Source organism: Chiloscyllium plagiosum, unplaced genomic scaffold (genome assembly GCF_037043375.1).
Source record: "Chiloscyllium plagiosum isolate Xiang-an unplaced genomic scaffold, Cpla_swu_hap1 HiC_scaffold_27, whole genome shotgun sequence".
In the NCBI taxonomy this organism is placed as follows: Eukaryota; Metazoa; Chordata; class Chondrichthyes; order Orectolobiformes; family Hemiscylliidae; genus Chiloscyllium; species Chiloscyllium plagiosum.
In genome coordinates, this window is record NW_028270165.1 from 92,492,870 (window position 1) to 92,511,703 (window position 18,834).

Sequence of the window (18,834 nt, forward strand, 5' to 3'; positions counted from 1 at the left end):
TGCCACTGAAAAACAGAAAATGTCACTTTTTTTGTGGTTAGCACTGCTGCCTCACAGCGCCAGAGCCCCAGGTTAAATTCCCCCACCCCACACGAGGGTTTCCTCCCACAGTCCAAAGACGTGCGTGTTAGGGTGAATTGGCCAAGCTCAATTGCCCCGTAGTGTTAGGTGACAGGGAATGGGGCTGGGTGTTTTGCTTTTTGGCGGGTCGGTGTCAACTTGTTGGGCCGAAGGGCCTGTTTCTACACTGTAGGGAATCTGATCTAAAGTTCTGGAATTTATATATTGATGAACTGAAACCTGCAACCCATTCTAAAAGATGAAGGACTCAGCAGCGGTCCAGGTTTGTTCCAAATATTGCACCGGTTGCATGACACTGTGAACTGATCAGAGGGATCTGGGAGTGCTAGTTGAGGATTCTCTAAAGGTAAACATGCAGGTTGAGTCCGGAATTAAGAAGGCGAATGCAATGTTGTCAATTATCTCAAGAGGGTTGGAATATAAAAGCACTGTTGTGCTACTGAGACTTTATAAAGCTCTGGTTAGGCCCCATTTGGAGTACTGTGTCCAGTTTAGATCCCCACACCTCAGGAAGGACATACTGGCACTGGAGCGTGTCCAGCGGAGATTCAGACAGATGATCCCCGGAATGGTAGGTCTAATATATGAGGAACGGCTGAGGATCCTGGGTTTGTATTCATTGAAGTTTAGAAGATTAAGGGGAGATCTAATAGAAACTTACAAGATAATACATGGCTTGGAGAGGGTGGACGCTAGAAATTGTTTCCGTTAGGCGAGGAGACTAGGACCCGTGGACACAGCCTTAGAATTAGAGGCGGTAAATTCAGAACACAAATGCGGAGACATTTCTTCAGCCAGAGTGGTGGGCCTGTGGAATACATTGCCACAGAGTGCAGTGGAGGCTGGGGCGCTAAATGTCTTCAAGACAGAAATTGATAAATTCTTGATGTCACAAGGAATTAAGGGCTACGGGGAGAATGCGGGTAAGTGGAGTTGAAATGCCCATCAGCCATGATTGAATGCCGGAGTGGACTCGATGGGCCGAATGGCGTTACGTCTACCCCTATGTCTTATGGTCTCATGTTTTGCTATTAATTCTGTGTCTTATGATCCTGTTGCACAGCCACCGGCAGAAGGAGCAGCGCTGCAGAAGCTAGTGCTTCCAAATACACCTGGGTGGGCGGGGTTTAGTTTGGAGGGCGGGTTTGGGGGGAGGGGGAAGTTCATGGGCGGGGCGTGTCTCGTGAGAGGGTCACGAGCTAGTAGGCGGGGCAAGGGTCAGCGGGCGGAGCGGCGCGTCCAACCTGGAGGCGCGCGGCTTTGTGAGCGGTAGCGCGTGGGGTCAGGGGGCGTGGTTTTGACTCGCGCGGGGACCGCGGCGAAAGGGCGGACTTTGGTGCATGATGGGGAAAGAAGTTTGGGTCCAAGAGGCGGGGCTTTGTCTCGAAGGGGCGGGCATTACGAGCAGCGTTCAAAAGGACGGATTTAATAAGATGCGTATGGTAGGGGCGGGGTTAATGAGCAGAATGGGAAGGGGCGGGGTTTACGTGTGGCATTGTTCGAGGAGGGGGCGGGACCAGTACCAGGGGGCGTGGCCATCCCGAAGCCGGAAGTATGCCCGCGGCCTGTTTCCTCCGCTGGAGCCTCGGCTGCAGCAAATAAGGTAAAGCTTTATCAATATTTCCTTTTACAGAGTTTGTATTTAATCACCAGTAATGGCTACTCAATATCATCAGAAAGTCCCAAAATGCAATTCATTTCAATCCATAACAGATAAACACTGAGTTAATTTTCTACGGGATTCAACAGCCTCAGCACTAAAATGGTCTCACAAGGGAACGGCTGTGAATGTTATCACTTGGGGTCCTGTTCACACAGATTCACCGATGCTGAGGCCAACGTTCTTAATTGCCTTACAGCATCCTGTTATCACTTGGTGAGCCCAGGTGTCCCTATCTTTAAGTTCTCTCCTCTTTCTGAGCCTTCCTGCCTGTTTATTTTCTAGTGCAGTAAATGTATTCAATAATTCAGCATTACATTTTAATCTGAATGTTTAAAGACAAGTTTTCAGGCGAGAGACTTTCTCACCCAGATGCCCACACACTCATTCCTCCCTTTGATTGCACTGCGATCACTGAAAGAGAAGGCTAGTCCAAACGAATGCCCTTCCTGTAGAGTGGCACCACCATCTTCGCAGCTCATCTGGTCATATTTATCATCGCCATCGACACGTGTGGGTGAGCCATCGGATCGGAAAAGGAGCATCTTCTGGGGCAAATTTATATCACTAAGGGACCTCATAAGCCTAGCAATTAAATACCTAACAATACCAATACCGACAAACAGACATAGCTAAATTGATAAGCCAATTGTACCATCAGCCCGATCTGCAGTTTCCCCAACTGGTCCCTTCAGTCATTCTGTCAAGGAATACCTGGATCTCTTCTTGTATCTTAGTAATATTGCCAGTCAGATCGGGAATGCCCATAGTGCATTTATCTTGGACAATGGTGCAGACCTCACCCTCCTGGGGGAGTATATAGTCTAAGGCATACCGATTCTGCACAGAGTAAAGACACAGGTCTGATAATCCCAGTTTACTCTGTTTCAGAGCCTCTTTAGTCTTATTTCCTCGAATGGTCAGGCCGCAAAAGAGGGAATTGCGGTTCTGTTGACTTGACACCCCTGCCGATCCTTCCAACCTCAGGGTACTCTGGATTCCTCAGCCTATCGGGTGTCCTGTATTGTCACCCAGTCCCTTGGGATCCTTCCAGTTGGAGTAAGGTTTGGCTGAGACCGACCGCTGCATCCTCCTCAGATGGAGGTTCCATCGACTTGTCCACTGGCCAGGACAAGGTACTGTTGTGGGAACAAGGGCTCCAATAGTGACCTTATGAGGGACATCTTTGCCATCAAGGACAAGGAAATTGGTACCTTTACCTTAGCTGAAGAAATAATAGTCTGGTTTGGTGTATATTACAGAGAGTTTGTCAAAATAGATTACTGAAATGTTGCAGCAGCGGGTCTGGTCAGGTCTACAGGAGTAAAGGGTCGACGTTTTGCAAGAGGAGTTGCTTGAGAGCTGTAAAAAATGGGCCAAGTGACTCGAGCACTCGCACTGTATGGGAGACAATGGTCCTCAGAATGCTGTTCCCATTGGGCTCTCCCTTAGATCTATTGTACATGGTCTTGGTGACAGTATCAGGTTCTGAAAAGAGAAAAGGCCTATAAATGCACAAGGGAAGGGTTCCGTTCCAAGTCCATGTGCCACATAAGGCCTGCTGTACCCCAGCCAGTGTTACACCAGCTGTTTGTATACACAGACCGGAGCTATTGGAAAGTGATATTTCTCTTCGCAGGGTCGGCAGTAGGAAGTCTGACAAATGGAATGGAATCGGGGATTGGGGACGGGGCAAGTAAGTCATCTCCCGATAGAGATGAGTAACATGCTACTGCCTCTGGGGTGAAGAGCGTTCTGTGGGCCTGTATCAATAAGTTGTTTGTGGATTGAGGAGTTTCCCCTATCAGGCTTCCCTTTTCTCAAATTGGCCCGACCTGCAAAAAGGGATGGTGTTCCTGAGTTGATCATTTTTATCCTCACTAGGCTTGCATCTGCAGGTAAAATCAAAAAAACATGGTAACGACATGGTAACTCCCACTGATTTCTACTGTCCAGATGGACCATCTGGTCTTTCTGATGTAAGAGTCCATTGCAATAATCAATCTTCATCATGTTCCACATGTCAAAGGCGTCTGGTCCGGTGCACTGGACAAATTCATCTCAGCATGGGTGGTGGATAAACTCTGATCATTCCTGATCGCATCCATACTTAGTAGCTTTCCCCATCAGGATGTTGTATGTGATCAGAAAGGTGAGGAGATAAGCGATCACCCACATGTCCCTCCTCTTAGTTCAAGTATCTGTCATAAGATTAACATGAAAATAACAGCAAGATTCAAAAACCCAACTGGACAGGGTCCACTCCTTTTGTTGGGATTCCAGGATTCTCTCCTCCTCTTCCCCCCTCTTGATTGGTGCGGTCAATCAATTTACAATGGTGCAGTTGGACCCAAGCTGAGCACCCAACCACTGTGACCGCTGTGGGGGTGGGAAGTAAAACCTGGAAGGGGCCATCCCAACGAGGATAGAGACCTTTGCCAGTCCAGTTCTTGACGAGCACCAACGAACCAGGTTCTACCCGTGACGAGGCTGAAAGGGAGGGAACATCGCTGTAGGCCGCACGCTCCTGGGAGCGAAAGGCACGCATAACACTCGTTAGAGCAAGAACAGAACCAATCATTGCTTCGGTCATGTGGTGGAAGTGGACTGAGAAGGGAGCTGAATCGTTCCAAGGGGTACGGAGGGGGTGACCAGAGAGACTCTCAGCTGGAGACAGTTGTATCTTGCCCACAGATATGGATCGCATCTGGAATAAGGCCACAGGGATTAGCATAACCAGGAGAGGCCAGACTGGGCCATTAATTTGGCAAGTTTAGTCTTGAGTCTGGTTAAAACATTCAACAAGGCCGGCCGCCTGAGGATGATAAGCACCATGCAGTTGCCGACAAATACAAAGCTGGGAACAGAGTTCTCCGTTAATATTACCTACAAAGTGTGGTCCATTGTCCGAGCTAATGCACGCAGGTATACTGAAGCAGGGAATTATTTCCTTAAACAAAATCTACACCACAGTCTCAGCAGTAGCGTTAGGAGGAGGGTAGGCTTCAATCCACTTAGAAAAGACATCAGCAATAAGCAAAACATATTGATAGCAACTCAACTCATTTCTACAACTCAATGAAGTCCAGTTGAAGTGTCTGCAAGGGACCCTTCAGCAAGGAAGTTCTCGTAGAGATACTTGAACTAAGAGGTGGGGCATCGCCTACCCACTGAGCTGTTTGATCACATACAACATCCTGATCGGGAAAGCCACTGACTGAGTATCGATGCGATCTGGAACGATCTGAGATTATCCTGGTGTCATCTAGTGCACCAGACCAAACGTTTTCAATGTGGGTCACTTGAGCGATGGCATGAGCTGCCAGAGGAAGTGGTGGGTGCTGATACGATGACAAGTTAAAAGGCTCCTGGACGGGCATCTGAATATGAAGGGTTCAGATGGGTCAGGGCCAAGTGATGGCAAATGGAACTGGAGTCATAGAGATGGACAGCACAGAAACAGACCCTTCGGTCCAACTCGTCCTTGCTGACAAGATAGCCAACCCAATTTAGTCCCAGCTGCCAGCACCCGGCTCCCATAGGGGCCAAGTGATGGCAAACGTGACTAGATTAATTTAGGATATCTGGGCAGGTTGGGCCAAAGGGTCTGTTTCTGTGCTGTGTGACTCTAATTGTCTTCAGTGAAAGCAGAAGTGTGGTTGTGAAAGCTGGACTTTCAGACCATGTTTTGCCCTGACTGGGAGCAGAAGAGTTTGACTGAAGTGTGTTGGTGTTAATGCCTCGATGTCTCATTTTACTCCCACTTTCTCGGGGTCATTAACCATTTTGTGTCTGGTCCTTCCTCAAGAAGCTGCATTGCAGATTCACCCTGAATGGACACTTTATTTTTGCTTCCCAAAATCAGACCTGCTCACTCTCAGCAGGATCCCAGCGTTGTGAAAGATATTAACTTTCAGGTGGAGGTATCCAAAATTCAGAGAGATGTCAGTCTTGATGTTTTTGCTTTTTCTGCCCCTGTAAGGTCCTGAATCAGCACCTTCAGGGGAATTAGTTAGAGCGGAGTGAGAACAGAGGGGGAGAGAGAGTGGGATGGTGCTTTCAATTTTGTGAAACAACAAAAGAATATTCCACAGAAAGTAGAATTGCTTGTTCTGAATTTCTACCCTGCACTGATAATCCCTTTTGTAATCCCTTTTTGCAGAGTATTTGAAAATCTGAAGTCTGAAGTTTCAAAATCAAAGAATGAAGGGCTTACGCCCGAAACATTGACTCTCCTGATCCCCGGACGCTGCCTGACCTGCTGTGCTTTTTGACTCACTGTCCAGCGTCTGCAGTCCTCACTTTGATGTCAATGTCTGACAGTCACTCAATCCAATGGGACCACAACGATTTTTGACTGTGATTTCTGTGAGAGGAATCAATGCTTTTTGGTTCCTGTTTGAGGACGTTTTCAGCATCAGTGGGACTGGACGAGAGACCCAATTGTGGCAGCACAGTGTGTGTGGAGCCTGAAACAGTTTTACGGCCTGGAAAGGGGATTTCACAGCAGGGAGGGGCTCCCCATGTGTTTGTGAGCAGCTGAAGCTGTGGCCATGGAGAAACCTGAGGAATCTCACCCCGTGGAGAAACCGTGGAAGTGTGGCGACTGTGGGAAAGGCTTCCGTGTCCCGTCTGCCCTGGAGACTCATCGGCGCAGTCACACCGGGGAGAGGCCATTCCCGTGCACCGACTGCGGGAAGGCCTTCAGACATTCCTCCCACCTGCTGGCCCACCAGCGGGTCCACACAGGGGAAAGGCCCTTCAGCTGCCCAGATTGTGGGAAGGCCTTCAGACATTCCTCCACCCTGCTGAGACACCTGCGTGTCCACACCAGAGAGAGGCCCTTCAGCTGCCCAGATTGTGGGAAGGCCTTCAGACATTCCTCCACCTTGCTGACACACCAGCGTGTCCACACCGGGGAGAGGCCCTTCAGCTGCCCTGAGTGCGGGAAGGCCTTTGCCCAGGTCTCCTCCCTGATGAGGCACCAGCGGGTCCACACTGGGGAAAGGCCCTTTAGCTGCCCCGAGTGCGGGAAGGCCTTTACCGACATCTCCTCCCTGATGAGGCACCAGCAGACCCACACTGGGGAGAGGCCGTTCACCTGCTCTCAGTGCGGGAAGGGCTTCACCCGCTCCTCCAACCTGCGGAGCCACCAGTGGGTCCACACGTGGGAAAGGCCCTTCAGCTGCCCCAAGTGTGGGAAGGCCTTTACCCAGGTCTCCTCCCTGATGAGGCACCAGCGGGTCCACACTGGGGAAAGGCCCTTTAGCTGCCCAGAGTGCGGGAAGGCCTTTACCCACGTCTCCTCCCTGATGAGGCACCAGCGGGTCCACACCGGGGAAAGGCCCTTCAGCTGCCCTGAGTGTGGGAAGGCCTTCAGCAATTCCTCCACCCTGCGGAGCCACCAGCGCGTCCACACGGGGGAGAGGCCCTTCAGCTGCCCCGAGTGTGGGAAGGCCTTTACCAACGTCTCCGCACTGCAGAAGCACCAGCGTATCCACACGGGGGAGAGGCCCTTCAGCTGCCCCGAGTGTGGGAAGGCCTTTACCAACGTCTCCGTCCTGCAGAAGCACCAGCGGATCCACACGGGGGAGAAGCCCTTTAGCTGCCCCGAGTGCGGGAAGGCCTTTACCGACGTCTCCTCCCTGATGAGGCACCAGCGGGTCCACACTGGGGAAAGGCCCTTTAGCTGCCCAGAGTGCGGGAAGGCCTTTACCGACGTCTCCTCCCTGATGAGGCACCAGCGGACCCACACTGGGGAGAGGCCGTTCACCTGCTCTCAGTGCGGGAAGGGCTTCACCCGCTCCTTCAACCTGCGGAGCCACCAGCGGGTCCACACAGGGGAGAGGCCCTTCAGCTGCCCCGAGTGTGGGAAGGCCTTCAGTGATTCCTCCTCCCTGCTGAGGCACCACTGGGTCCACACGGGGAAGAGGCCGTTCACCTGCTCTCAGTGCGGGAAGGGCTTCATCCGCTCCTCCAACCTGCTGAGCCACCAGCGGATCCACACGGGGGAGAGGCCCTTCAGCTGCTCTCAGTGCGGGAAGGCCTTCAGCGATTCCTCCAACCTGATGATCCACATGCGTGTCCACACCGGGGAGAGGCCGTTCACCTGCTCTCAGTGCGGGAAGGGCTTCACCCGCTCCTCCAACCTGTGGACCCACCAGCGGGTCCACACGGGGGAGAGGCCCTTCAGCTGCCCCGAGTGTGGGAAGGCCTTCAGCACATCCTCCACCCTGCTGAGACACCAGAGGATCCACACCGGGGAGAGGCCGTTCACCTGCTTTCAGTGCGGGAAGGGCTTCTCCTGCTCCTCCCACCTGCTGACCCACCAGCGAGTTCACGTGCCATTGCAGGGGGATTGAAGGAATGATGGCCGAGTGCCAATATCGATTGGACCATCAACCCACTGTGGTGTAAAATTATGTCCCAATACATGTGTGAATCATAATGCAACACATGTATTGGGCCAAGCAGTGGAATGTGGTGAAAGGGTTAAAATTGTGTCCCAATACATGTGTGAATCTAACCGAAAATGGAAGGTGTCGCTTAGTCCCGTGTGAATCTTATTATACACCTTCCCGTGTGAATCTTCTTATCTGTATGTAACCAGAATGGAATGTGTTTTTTAGCCTTGCTCTGCTGTTCACATGAATGTTTATATCTGGAAAAGAGTATATCAGCTGGAAAAGTCTCCAGTTCGGTAGAGTCTGCTCCGGGGTTGCGTTTAACCGCCGAGCGTGGGTTGTTGGCAACCGCTCTACGAGAACTGACGGCTCCCAGTTCCGGTAACACGTAGAGTGAGTATAAACCAGACCCGTTGTAAGTACGAGACCTGGTTGTGGCGACGCTGCGGGGAATAAAACACTTATATTCTAGCAGACTCGCCTCTTGGCTGTTTGTTCTGTGTCAGACTACTTTCCTGCGAGCCTGGTCCTTGACCTTGAGAATTTTTTAAAACATTTTGGCGTAGCCGGCAGGATCAATCGCAATTGAGGAAAGATTTTGATACAGAACAATGTTTTGGAAAAAGGCTAAGAAACCAGAGGAACAAACTGTGGAGGTCCCGACCGTCCCGGGATGGCATGGACCGTGGCATGGCGTGGCAGTTTGTTTGAGAAATGGTGGGGGGCGACCGGAGAACTGGGAGGCCGAGGGCGTAGGAACCCCAGGGTCGCTGCTGTCCACCCTTGAGAGGATCCCAGTCCTGCCGAAGAACCCCTTGCCTGGGGTACAGCGGAGGATGTGGGCCTGTGCGGCGGCTTGTAGACAACAGTCAGACAAGCGCCAAAAAGCTGAAGCAGAATTAGCCCTCCTGAAACATGAGCAGGGACTCAGTTCGGGAGATGCCTCTATGTTGAGGCAGGAAATTATGAAGTTAAAAGCTGAATTGACAGCATTAACTGAACTAGCAGGACGAACTATTATGTATCTGTCTGCTAAGAAACGGAAAGAGAAAAGGAAGGTCCCTCGAACCCCGGACCCGGTACAAGTACGGGCGTTTGTAGCCCAGTTAAATAACGGGGATCGGTGGGATATCGATCATTGGGATGGGAACATTTGGGGAGATTCAGATGATCAGTACGAAGAGGACCCACCCGTACTCCAAGCTAAACCAGTGGTTAGGAGAAAGCAGGTTCAGAGACGTCTCCCAGTGCAACGGGAGGTAATGTTAGATGAGGAAGGAAACCCTATACGGAATGAACAAGGGGAGGCAATTATGCATGAATTACCGCGGGCTCAGCCTCCTGCAGAATTCTCTGAATTAACGGAAGACTTCACTACCGATGAGGTGCTGTTTATCACCCAGAAAACCCGACGTAATCCTGGGGAGCCGTTAGAGCTATGGCTAATTCGGCTCCTCGAGGAAGGGGGGCAACAAGTGCAGGTAGACTATCAGGATGCTCCCAAGTTTGGTGGATTTGCAAAGGATGCTGCCATAGACCTGGGGTACCGCAGACAAGCCAAGGATATGGTAATAGATCGCAGTATGGGGACCTTATTTGGGATGTATGCCAGGGCAGTGGCCGAACAGTATCCCTTCCCGTCCGATTGGCCCCCCTTGGAAGGAACTTGGACAACAATTAAGGAAGGGGTTCAGAGGCTAACCCATTTGTGTGTGCGGGATGCCCTGTTGCTGGGAGTGCTGGACGAGGTAGATAACACAAATGTTAGTAGACAGACTAGAGACCACCTAGTGAAGACTGCCCCCCCCCATTATAAACCACTGTTATTAACCATAATGTTGAGTGGACGGGGAGAAACCCTAGGAGATGCCCGTAGTATGATGAGGGAGATGGGTGGTTTGGGGGATTGGGGACCCACAACCCGTGCTTCTCAGGGGGGCACGGAGGGGCGTCGCCCTGAGGCTCGGGCAGGGGGAAAAGTAAACCCTAATCAAGGAAGTAACCAAGGCCCCTCACGGCGTGCTTTGTGGCAAGCTTTGATACGGGCGCAGGTCCCAGCATCGGAGATTGATGGCCTACCTACACCGGAATTAAAAGACTTATGCAGACGAAAGGGACTGAAGGTGTCCCGGGTAGAGACGGAGTCCCGACCCACTATGGAAGACCTAGTGGAATTACTGACACAAAAATGTCAGACACGGGGTCCGGTTGTTAATGAGCCTCGAAGGGGTAGAACTTCCACTTCCCAGCGGTGGGAATCCTCGGAGGACGAGGAGGAGGAGGAGGTACGGCCTCCCCTCCGAGAGTGTTATAAAGTGGATAGGCGTGGCCGGAAACCTAGTAAGAAAGGCAAGAACAAAGAAGGGCGAGGCAAACGTCTTTACCCAGTGCTGTCTGGGGAAGATGAATGGGAGGAACAATAGGAATCGGGCCAAGCCCCAAGGGTTTGCCCACGAACGAGCCAATGGTCAGCAGACGACATTCGACCTCATGTATCATTGACTATCTATTGGCGCAAATCCGTCCAAACCGTTATGGCTCTAGTGGACACAGGGGCGGAGGCCACCTTAATCTATGGGACGCCCCATAAGTTTAAAGGAACCCCAGTCACGCTGGTTGGGCTGGGAGGTAATCTGATTGAAGGAAAAACAGTACAATTGCCCCTAAAGATAGGTACAATGCCCATTAAAACTTATTCAATTATCATTACACCGGTTAGAGAATGGATCCTGGGAATGGACATTCTGGCCGGTTTAACACTTCACCTCCAACAAGGGAAGTTTGAATTTGGAATCACGAAAATGGCTTTGCGCGGTAGGACGGTGTTAGTGGGAAAGGTTAAAATGGACCCCTTCCCCATCCCGATCGCCGATCGCGTAATAAGTCTTAGACAGTATAGGATTCCCGGCGGACATAAAGAAATATCCGCCACAATTAAGGATTATTTGGAAGCGGGAGTGCTTAGGACATGCACCACGGCGTGGAATAACCCCTTATGGCCCGTACATAAAGCCGATGGGTCATGGCGGATGACGGTAGATTATCGGCAACTAAACCGTCACACTCCGGCCTTGACGGCAGCGGTCCCGGATGCCGTCACTATTATAGGACGAATCCAACATCATCCAGGGGTGTGGTACGGAGTAATTGATTTGGCTAATGCCTTCTTCACAATTCCTATTCCCGAAGATAGGCAGGAACAGTTCGCATTCACTTGGGAGGGTAGACAATTCACATTCACGCGATTGCCCCAAGGATATCTGCATAGCCCTACTATCTGCCACCGGATAGTTGCAGAACACTTGGCTGCCTTTAAAGTGCCTGACGAAGTGATGATCTCGCACTATATTGACGATATGATGATACAGGGGACAAGTCAGAAGCAGGTTCAGGAATTGCTGGACCAACTGGTTCAACATATGCGAGGATATGGGTGGGAGATCAACCCAGCCAAAATCCAGGGTCCCTCTCAAACGGTAAAATTCTTAGGAATCGTGTGGAACAAGGGGGAAAGGGAAATCACTGCGAAAGCTAAAAATAAGATTCAGGTCTTTGCCGTCCCTCACACCCAGAAGGACGTGCAGCAATTTATTGGGTTATTCGGATTCTGGAGACAGCATATTCCCCATTTAGGACAAATTTTAAAACCTTTGTATCGAGTTACGAGGAAAAAGGCAGCGTTCGAATGGACGGAGGTCCATCAAACTGCATTTGAAATGGCCAAGCAAGCGATACAGCAAGCTGTATCCTTGGGAAAGATACAGTCAGGACCTGTAGAACTGCAAGTCTCAGCACAGGGGGATTATGCCAATTGGAGCTTATGGCAAAAACAGGGAAGAACCCGTAAGCCACTGGGATTTTGGTCCCGAAAATTACCCCCGGCAGGGGAACGGTATACCCCCTTTGAGAAACAGTTATTAGCATACTACTGGGGCTTGGTGGAAACCGAAGCCCTGACCATTGGACATGAAGTGATCATGAGAACAGCTATCCCTATTCTTCCGTGGGTACTTAGTGACCCCACTACCCACCGAATAGGAACTGCCCAAGAGAGCAGCATCATTAAATGGAAATGGTATGTGTCGGAGAGAGTGCGGACTGGACAGAAAGGAGTGTCAGTCCTACATGAGCAAGTGGCGGAGGCCCCTGAGGAAGGGGAAAAACGGTTTGAGGTGATTGAATACAAGGAATCACCCGTTAAGATGGGAAAACGGTATGATGAACTGACCCCGGATGAACAAGCCACGGCTTGGTTCGTAGATGGGTCAGCCCAATGGAAAGCGGGACAGCGTAGATGGAAAGCTGCCGCCTTTAACCCAAAACAAGGCACTACCCTAGAAGAATTAGGGTAGGGAAAAAGTAGTCAGTGGGCAGAATTAAAAGCAGTGCATATGGTAGTCATGCAAGCAGGGGTCATGGGAGTTTGTTTGTTCTCTGACTCGTGGTCAGTGGTTAACGGCATGACACAATGGATGCCAACTTGGCAGGCCAATCAGTGGATGATCCAGAATAGGGAAGTATGGGGTAAACAGTTATGGGAAGATATATGGGAGAAAGCTCAATACCTGGTCATATACATCACCCACGTAGATGCCCATACATCTCGAAATGATGTGGAAGCTCTACATAACCGATATGTGGATGGTATCGTCCGAACCATGATGGTGCAAAGGGGCACCTCAGTGGACCTAGCTAGATGGGCACACCTTAAGGCTGGGCACTGGGGAGTGCAAGGAACCTTGCAATGGGCTCGAGACCGAGGAATAGATCTTATGGTAGATGATGTTAAGACTGCAGTAAACCAGTGTGAGCAGTGTCAACATCAGCGGCAGGGAGTGCCCCAACACATGATGGGACATATCCATCGGGGGGATGGTCCGGGACAGAGCTGGCAAATGGACTTTGTGGGTCCCTTACCCTCCTCACAAGGATGTAACCACATATGTACAGCTGTGGACACTATGTCTGGGGTTTTGGTAGCCCATCCCTGTCGTCACAACAATCAACAGGCTACCTTGCGATGTTTAGATTTGATTGAACAATTTTATGGATTGCCCATACAGGTCCAGAGTGACAATGGCTCCCATTTCACAGGAAGGGCGGTAAAGCAGTGGTGTCACGATAACCACGTGGAATGGGTTTATCATGTACCCTATCACCCACAAGCTGCGGGACTTATAGAACGAATGAATGGGCTTCTGAAGTCCTCACTACGAAAAGCAGGAGGTTGCAATGACTTAACAGGTTGGAAGAAGCAACTAATTCGGGTGGTGAAACAAATTAATAACCGCCCATTAGGAAATGGGGTAACACCCTTGAATAGGATGATACGAGTATGTGATACCCCAAAGACTCAGCCTATTAAAATGTGGAAATTCGCTGAGGAAGCTGATATTCCCGTAAGGGCCACGCCGGCTTCGGCTGGACTGGACCTACGAGCACTAACTGCCCAGACTTTGATCCAACAGAAACCTACGGTGATTAAGACCGGATTAGGATTGATTTGTCCCCCTGGAACCTATGGGCATATCCTCCCGCGGTCGGGACTGTCACTAAAGGGGATTGATGTGATGGCAGGCGTAATTGACGCGGACTACCAAGGGGAGTTGGGGGTGATCCTGGTCAACATCACCGCTGAACCTTACGTGATACAGAAGGGGGACAGAATAGCGCAATTGGTCATTAAGCCATGTAACCTTACAACGGTGGAAGAGACGGGAGCTCCCGTTATGGTTACTGAGCGTGGGACGGGGGGATTTGGGTCTACTGACACTAAGGGGGCCAAGGTATGGGTGCGCCAGACGACCGGCCCCCCCAGGCCGGCCGAAATCATAGCACAGGGGAAGGACAGTCTGGTCACCATTATGTACCCCGGGGACCCGACCTGGGCAAACGTCCCGGCGAACCAGTGCTACTTACGTGAGACCTAAATAATGTTGTAATTGCTATGCACCCGCAGGCTGGCCCTCCGCCTTGAACATGGGGTGGTCATGGGGATTGCGACTCCTATTGGCGATGTTCGCGATCGGATGGCCACTCCAGGGCATCGGTATCACGGCCTGGACGCTGGTACCGGTCGCCGGCCATGAGGTGCGGTGGGAGGCCAGTAGCCAGCGACGGACGCAGGACAATTTTACATGTGAACCCGGTCAGCAGTGCGTTGTTCTGACTCTCACCAGCGACTGTCAATTGTACACGTGTGCACAGTGCTACATGCGCCGGGATGGGGAAAAATATGACATATCGTTCATACCGCCTAATTGCACCCTGGTGGTAAATGCCCAAGTCAAGACGTGTTTGTGGGACCGACGCACCCAGACATGCGGAACAACGGGGACTCATTGGAGCGTCGCAGCTCGGGGGGAAGATCTGTGGCTGCGCAATGCCACCGATATTCGGAATCGTCATCGATTCATGTGGTTAATAATGGTACTGCCCTCGACGAACGCCCCGTCTGAGGCGTTATTAAACCCCACGCGGGGCGGGCCAGCCACGGGGGGCGTGCGGTCGCATCGAACACAGTTGGCCCCTATTATGTCAACTTGTCAACAGATGGCTCGGGCGGTACTGCACACTGATGTTCATTGGCGGGTACAGTTGCCCCTCATACCCGAGTGTCATACCAAGAGGCGGCGACGAGCGTGGTACGACACCCTGCTGGGAGGCGCAGGAACTGTTATGGGTATCTCGAATGCCATTGACTCTGAGGTAACCCGTACTAAATTATCTAACACGGGACAGGCCACCTCACAAGGACTACATACTATTGGAAGGTGGATGCCATCCGTAATGATGACTCAAGGAGAGACAGCTGAAATAATGATACGATCTCTGCAATGGGAACTGGATGTCTGGGGTGCCACTCAGGAACTGTTTGAGAACATTACGGCTCAGTTAAATTGGACTGCCTGTCATATTCAAATGTTGCATGCTCAAATACAGAAAGAACGCTTTTTGCGTGTGGTAACATCCCCCAATGTACAAGCGTGGAGGGGACTATGGAATGTATCTGAGAAATTGTGGATGATAACCCATCCAGAGCGAACATGGTGTAACGCAACTATGTGTAACGGATACTTTGTTACCATGAATGTAACCCACACTGTTACGGTCTGTCGATATTATGTATTACTAGTGATTACATCTTCTGGATATTATTTTCTGAAGACAAGGGGACAGTGGTTTAGCCCAGATACCAATATTACCTATGATCTGTCCGCTTGTGAACAGACTGATCGGGGGAAAACTTGCCTACTGATGGACAGGTATCGGGACCCTTGCTTGACTAAGGGAACGGCCCTGTGCGAATGGACTGTTGAGACTCCAAGGGACATGATGTGGCAGATTGGGCCACACACGCTCTGTGTGGCTACCAATAATCCACATCCTATGCTTCCCTCAGCACCGTTCTCGGGATGCCTCTCAAATGTCTATCAGTGGCACTGGCAGAATCACACCTATTTGTTGACCACTTATAGCAGTGCTCGCCCCTTTACCAAGGTGCAATGGAAAGTGCTGATGAATCCTTGGAACATTTCCCTGGATCGGTTTAAGCGAGCATTGGACCGATCCGAGGAGCTTAAGCAGATATTACGAAAGCATCAAACCAATGTCACCAAGGTTACGGTGTCTACCTTTATACATGGACAGGAGGTAGTACATGCTGCCCGTGTAGTGGACGTGGAGTCAGCTCATCATTGGTGGGACATATTGAGTGGTATGTCCTCCACTGCGGGGACATTCCTGTTCCCACCCTTGTCGATCCTGGTAGCGGTCCTGGTGATTTTAACATGCTGTAATGTCCTGACTTGCTTGTATATTTGGCGTGTACATAGGCGCTTGTTAGAAAGAATACATATGGGCATAATGTAACACATGTATTGGGCCAAGCAGTGGAATGTGGTGTAAAATTATGTCCCAATACATGTGTGAATCATAATGCAACACATGTATTGGGCCAAGCAGTGGAATGTGGTGAAAGGGTTAAAATTGTGTCCCAATACATGTGTGAATCTAACCGAAAATGGAAGGTGTCGCTTAGTCCCGTGTGAATCTTATTATACACCTTCCCGTGTGAATCTTCTTATCTGTATGTAACCAGAATGGAATGTGTTTTTTAGCCTTGCTCTGCTGTTCACATGAATGTTTATATCTGGAAAAGAGTATATCAGCTGGAAAAGTCTCCAGTTCGGTAGAGTCTGCTCCGGGGTTGCGTTTAACCGCCGAGCGTGGGTTGTTGGCAACCGCTCTACGAGAACTGACGGCTCCCAGTTCCGGTAACACGTAGAGTGAGTATAAACCAGACCCGTTGTAAGTACGAGACCTGGTTGTGGCGACGCTGCGGGGAATAAAACACTTATATTCTAGCAGACTCGCCTCTTGGCTGTTTGTTCTGTGTCAGACTACTTTCCTGCGAGCCTGGTCCTTGACCTTGAGAATTTTTTAAAACACCCACTTCCAGGGATTCCCGGGTTCGAATCCCGCCACGACAGATGGCAGAATTGGTATTCGGTCAGAAATGTGGAGTGCGGAATCTAACGATGAGACCGTTTCAGGGAGGGGGTGGTGCGGGGGAGAAAGCCCCCATCTGATTCCCTCTCCCTTGTTAGGGAAGGGAACCGCCGTTGTGGGAAAGGATTCACTCAGTCGTTCCAGCTGCACCCTTTACCCGGTCTGGCCTACACGTGACTCCAGACCCACAGCAGTCTGGTTGACTCTACACTGCCCCTTCCTGGCAAATGAGCTGGGAGAAACTTACTTGGAGACAGGGTATGGGTTGAAATTGCTGAGTGAGGCAATACTTCCTCCAGGGTATGGCTGTACCAAGGATCCAATTACAAAGGGACAACTTGGTGCTGGCCAAGAGTAAAGACAGTGAGGGGGGTGGGACAAGGGGAGGTGTGGTGTGTGCACTTTCACCTTGAGATGTTCAAAAAGCAACTGCTTTTTCTCTGCCTTTTTGCTGGGGGGATCTGAAGCTGTAACCAAGTTGGGTTGCAATAAAGGTTACCCTGAACTTACCACCGGGCTCAGACTCTCATTGAAAGCTTTGAGCTTCAAGAGGTTTTTGTTTTAAAGCTGCTCATTTCTTTCAGCCTCCTGCACTAAGTTTAGAACATAGAACAATCCAGCGCAGAACAGGCCCTTCGGCCCTTGATGTTGCGCCGACCTGTGAACTATTCTCAGTTCGTTCCCCAACACTATCCCAAAATCAACCATGCGCTTATCTAAGGATTGTTTAAATCTCCCGAATGTGACTGAGTTGACTACCTTAGCAGGTAGGGCATTCCACGCCCTTACCATTCTCTGCATAAAGAACTTGCCTCTAACATCTGTCTTAAATCTATCACCCCTCAATTCGAAGTTATGCCCCCTGACATCAGCATCCTAGGAAAGAGTCTTTCACTGTCTCCCCTATCTAATCCTCTGATCATCTTGTATGTCTCTATCAAATCCCATCTTAGCCTTCTTCTTTGCAATGAGAACAGATCCAAGTCTCTCAGCCTTTCCTCATAAGACCCTCCCTCCAGACCAGGCAACAACCTGGTAAATCTCCTTTGCTCCTTTTCCAATGCTTCCCACATCCTTCCTGAAATATGGGGACCAGAACTATACACAATATTCCAAGTGTGGCTGCACCAGCGTTTTGTATAGTTGCACCTTGATATTGCAGTTCCAGAAATCAATCCCTCTACGAATGAAACCTAACACAACGTGTGCCTTCTTAACAGCACTATCCACCTGTGTGGCAACTTTCAGGGATCTATGCACCTGGACTCCAAGATCACTGCCTTCCTGATATTCTTCCCAAAGTGAATCACCTCACATTTAGCTGCATTGAACTCCATTTGCCACCTCTCAGCCCAATTCTGCAGTTTATCCAAGTCCCCCTGCAACCTATAACATTCTTCCAAACTGTCCACTACTCCACCGACTTTAGTGTCATCTGCAAATTTACTAATCCATCCACCTATGTCTGTGTCTAAGTCATTGATAAAAATGACAAACTGCAGTCGTCCCAAAACAGATCCTTGTGGCACACCACTAGTAACCGGACTCCAGGCTGAATATTTTCCATAAACCACCACTCGCTGCCTTCTTTCAGAAAGCCAAACTGCTAAATCACCCTCAATCCCATGCCTCTGCATTTTCTCCAACAGCCTACCATGTGGAACCTTTACTGAGGTCCATGTACACCATGTCAACTGCCCTACCCTCATCTACATGCTTGGTCACCTTCTCAAAAAACCCAATGAGGTTTGTGAGACACAATCTGCCCTTGATGAAACCATGTTGACTATCTGAAGTCAAATTGTTGCTTGTTAGATGATTGTAAATCCTATCTCTAATATTCCTTTCCAAAAGCTTTCCTTCAACAGAAGTAAGGCTCACTGGTCTATAATTACCTGGGTCATCTCTGCTGCCCTTCTTGAACAAGGGCACAACATTTGCAATCCTCCAGTTCTCAAGTACTAAGCCTGTAGACAATGACGACTCAAATATCAAAGCCAAAGGCTCTGCTATCTCCTCCCTCGCTTCCCAGAGAATCCTCGGATAAATCCCATCCGGCCCAGGGCACTTGCCTATTTTCACTCCTTCTAGAAATGATAACATCTGTGTGCAACTAACCTCGATCCTTTCAAGTCTAATATCTCGTACCTCATTCTTCTCCTCTACAATATTCTCCTT

General features: G+C 50.2%; 3 protein-coding genes across 3 annotated transcripts in view; 2 read left to right on the plus strand and 1 right to left on the minus strand.

Annotated features, from left to right (window-relative positions):
* Positions 1-18,834, minus strand: part of LOC148145029 (uncharacterized) — an 87,440-nt gene that overhangs the window by 41,610 nt on the left and 26,996 nt on the right.
* The window catches only part of LOC148145030 (uncharacterized), a 141,640-nt gene continuing 124,471 nt past the window's right edge, over positions 1,666-18,834 (plus strand). The window contains exon 1 of the mRNA XM_087975529.1: positions 1,666-1,684. The gene's annotated coding sequence lies outside the window, so the exon portion shown is untranslated. The remainder of the gene's footprint in view (positions 1,685-18,834) is intronic.
* Positions 5,930-8,375, plus strand: LOC148145031 (uncharacterized). The gene has a single exon (XM_087975502.1). It carries the CDS (start codon positions 6,295-6,297, stop codon positions 8,101-8,103), a length of 1,809 nt encoding a protein of 602 aa, XP_087831628.1. The 5' UTR covers positions 5,930-6,294; the 3' UTR covers positions 8,104-8,375.

What these genes read in the sequence shown, in the direction of transcription:
- LOC148145031 (XM_087975502.1), top strand. Translation starts at nt 6,295, where the DNA reads ATGGAGAAACCTGAGGAATCTCACCCCGTGGAGAAACCGTGGAAGTGT.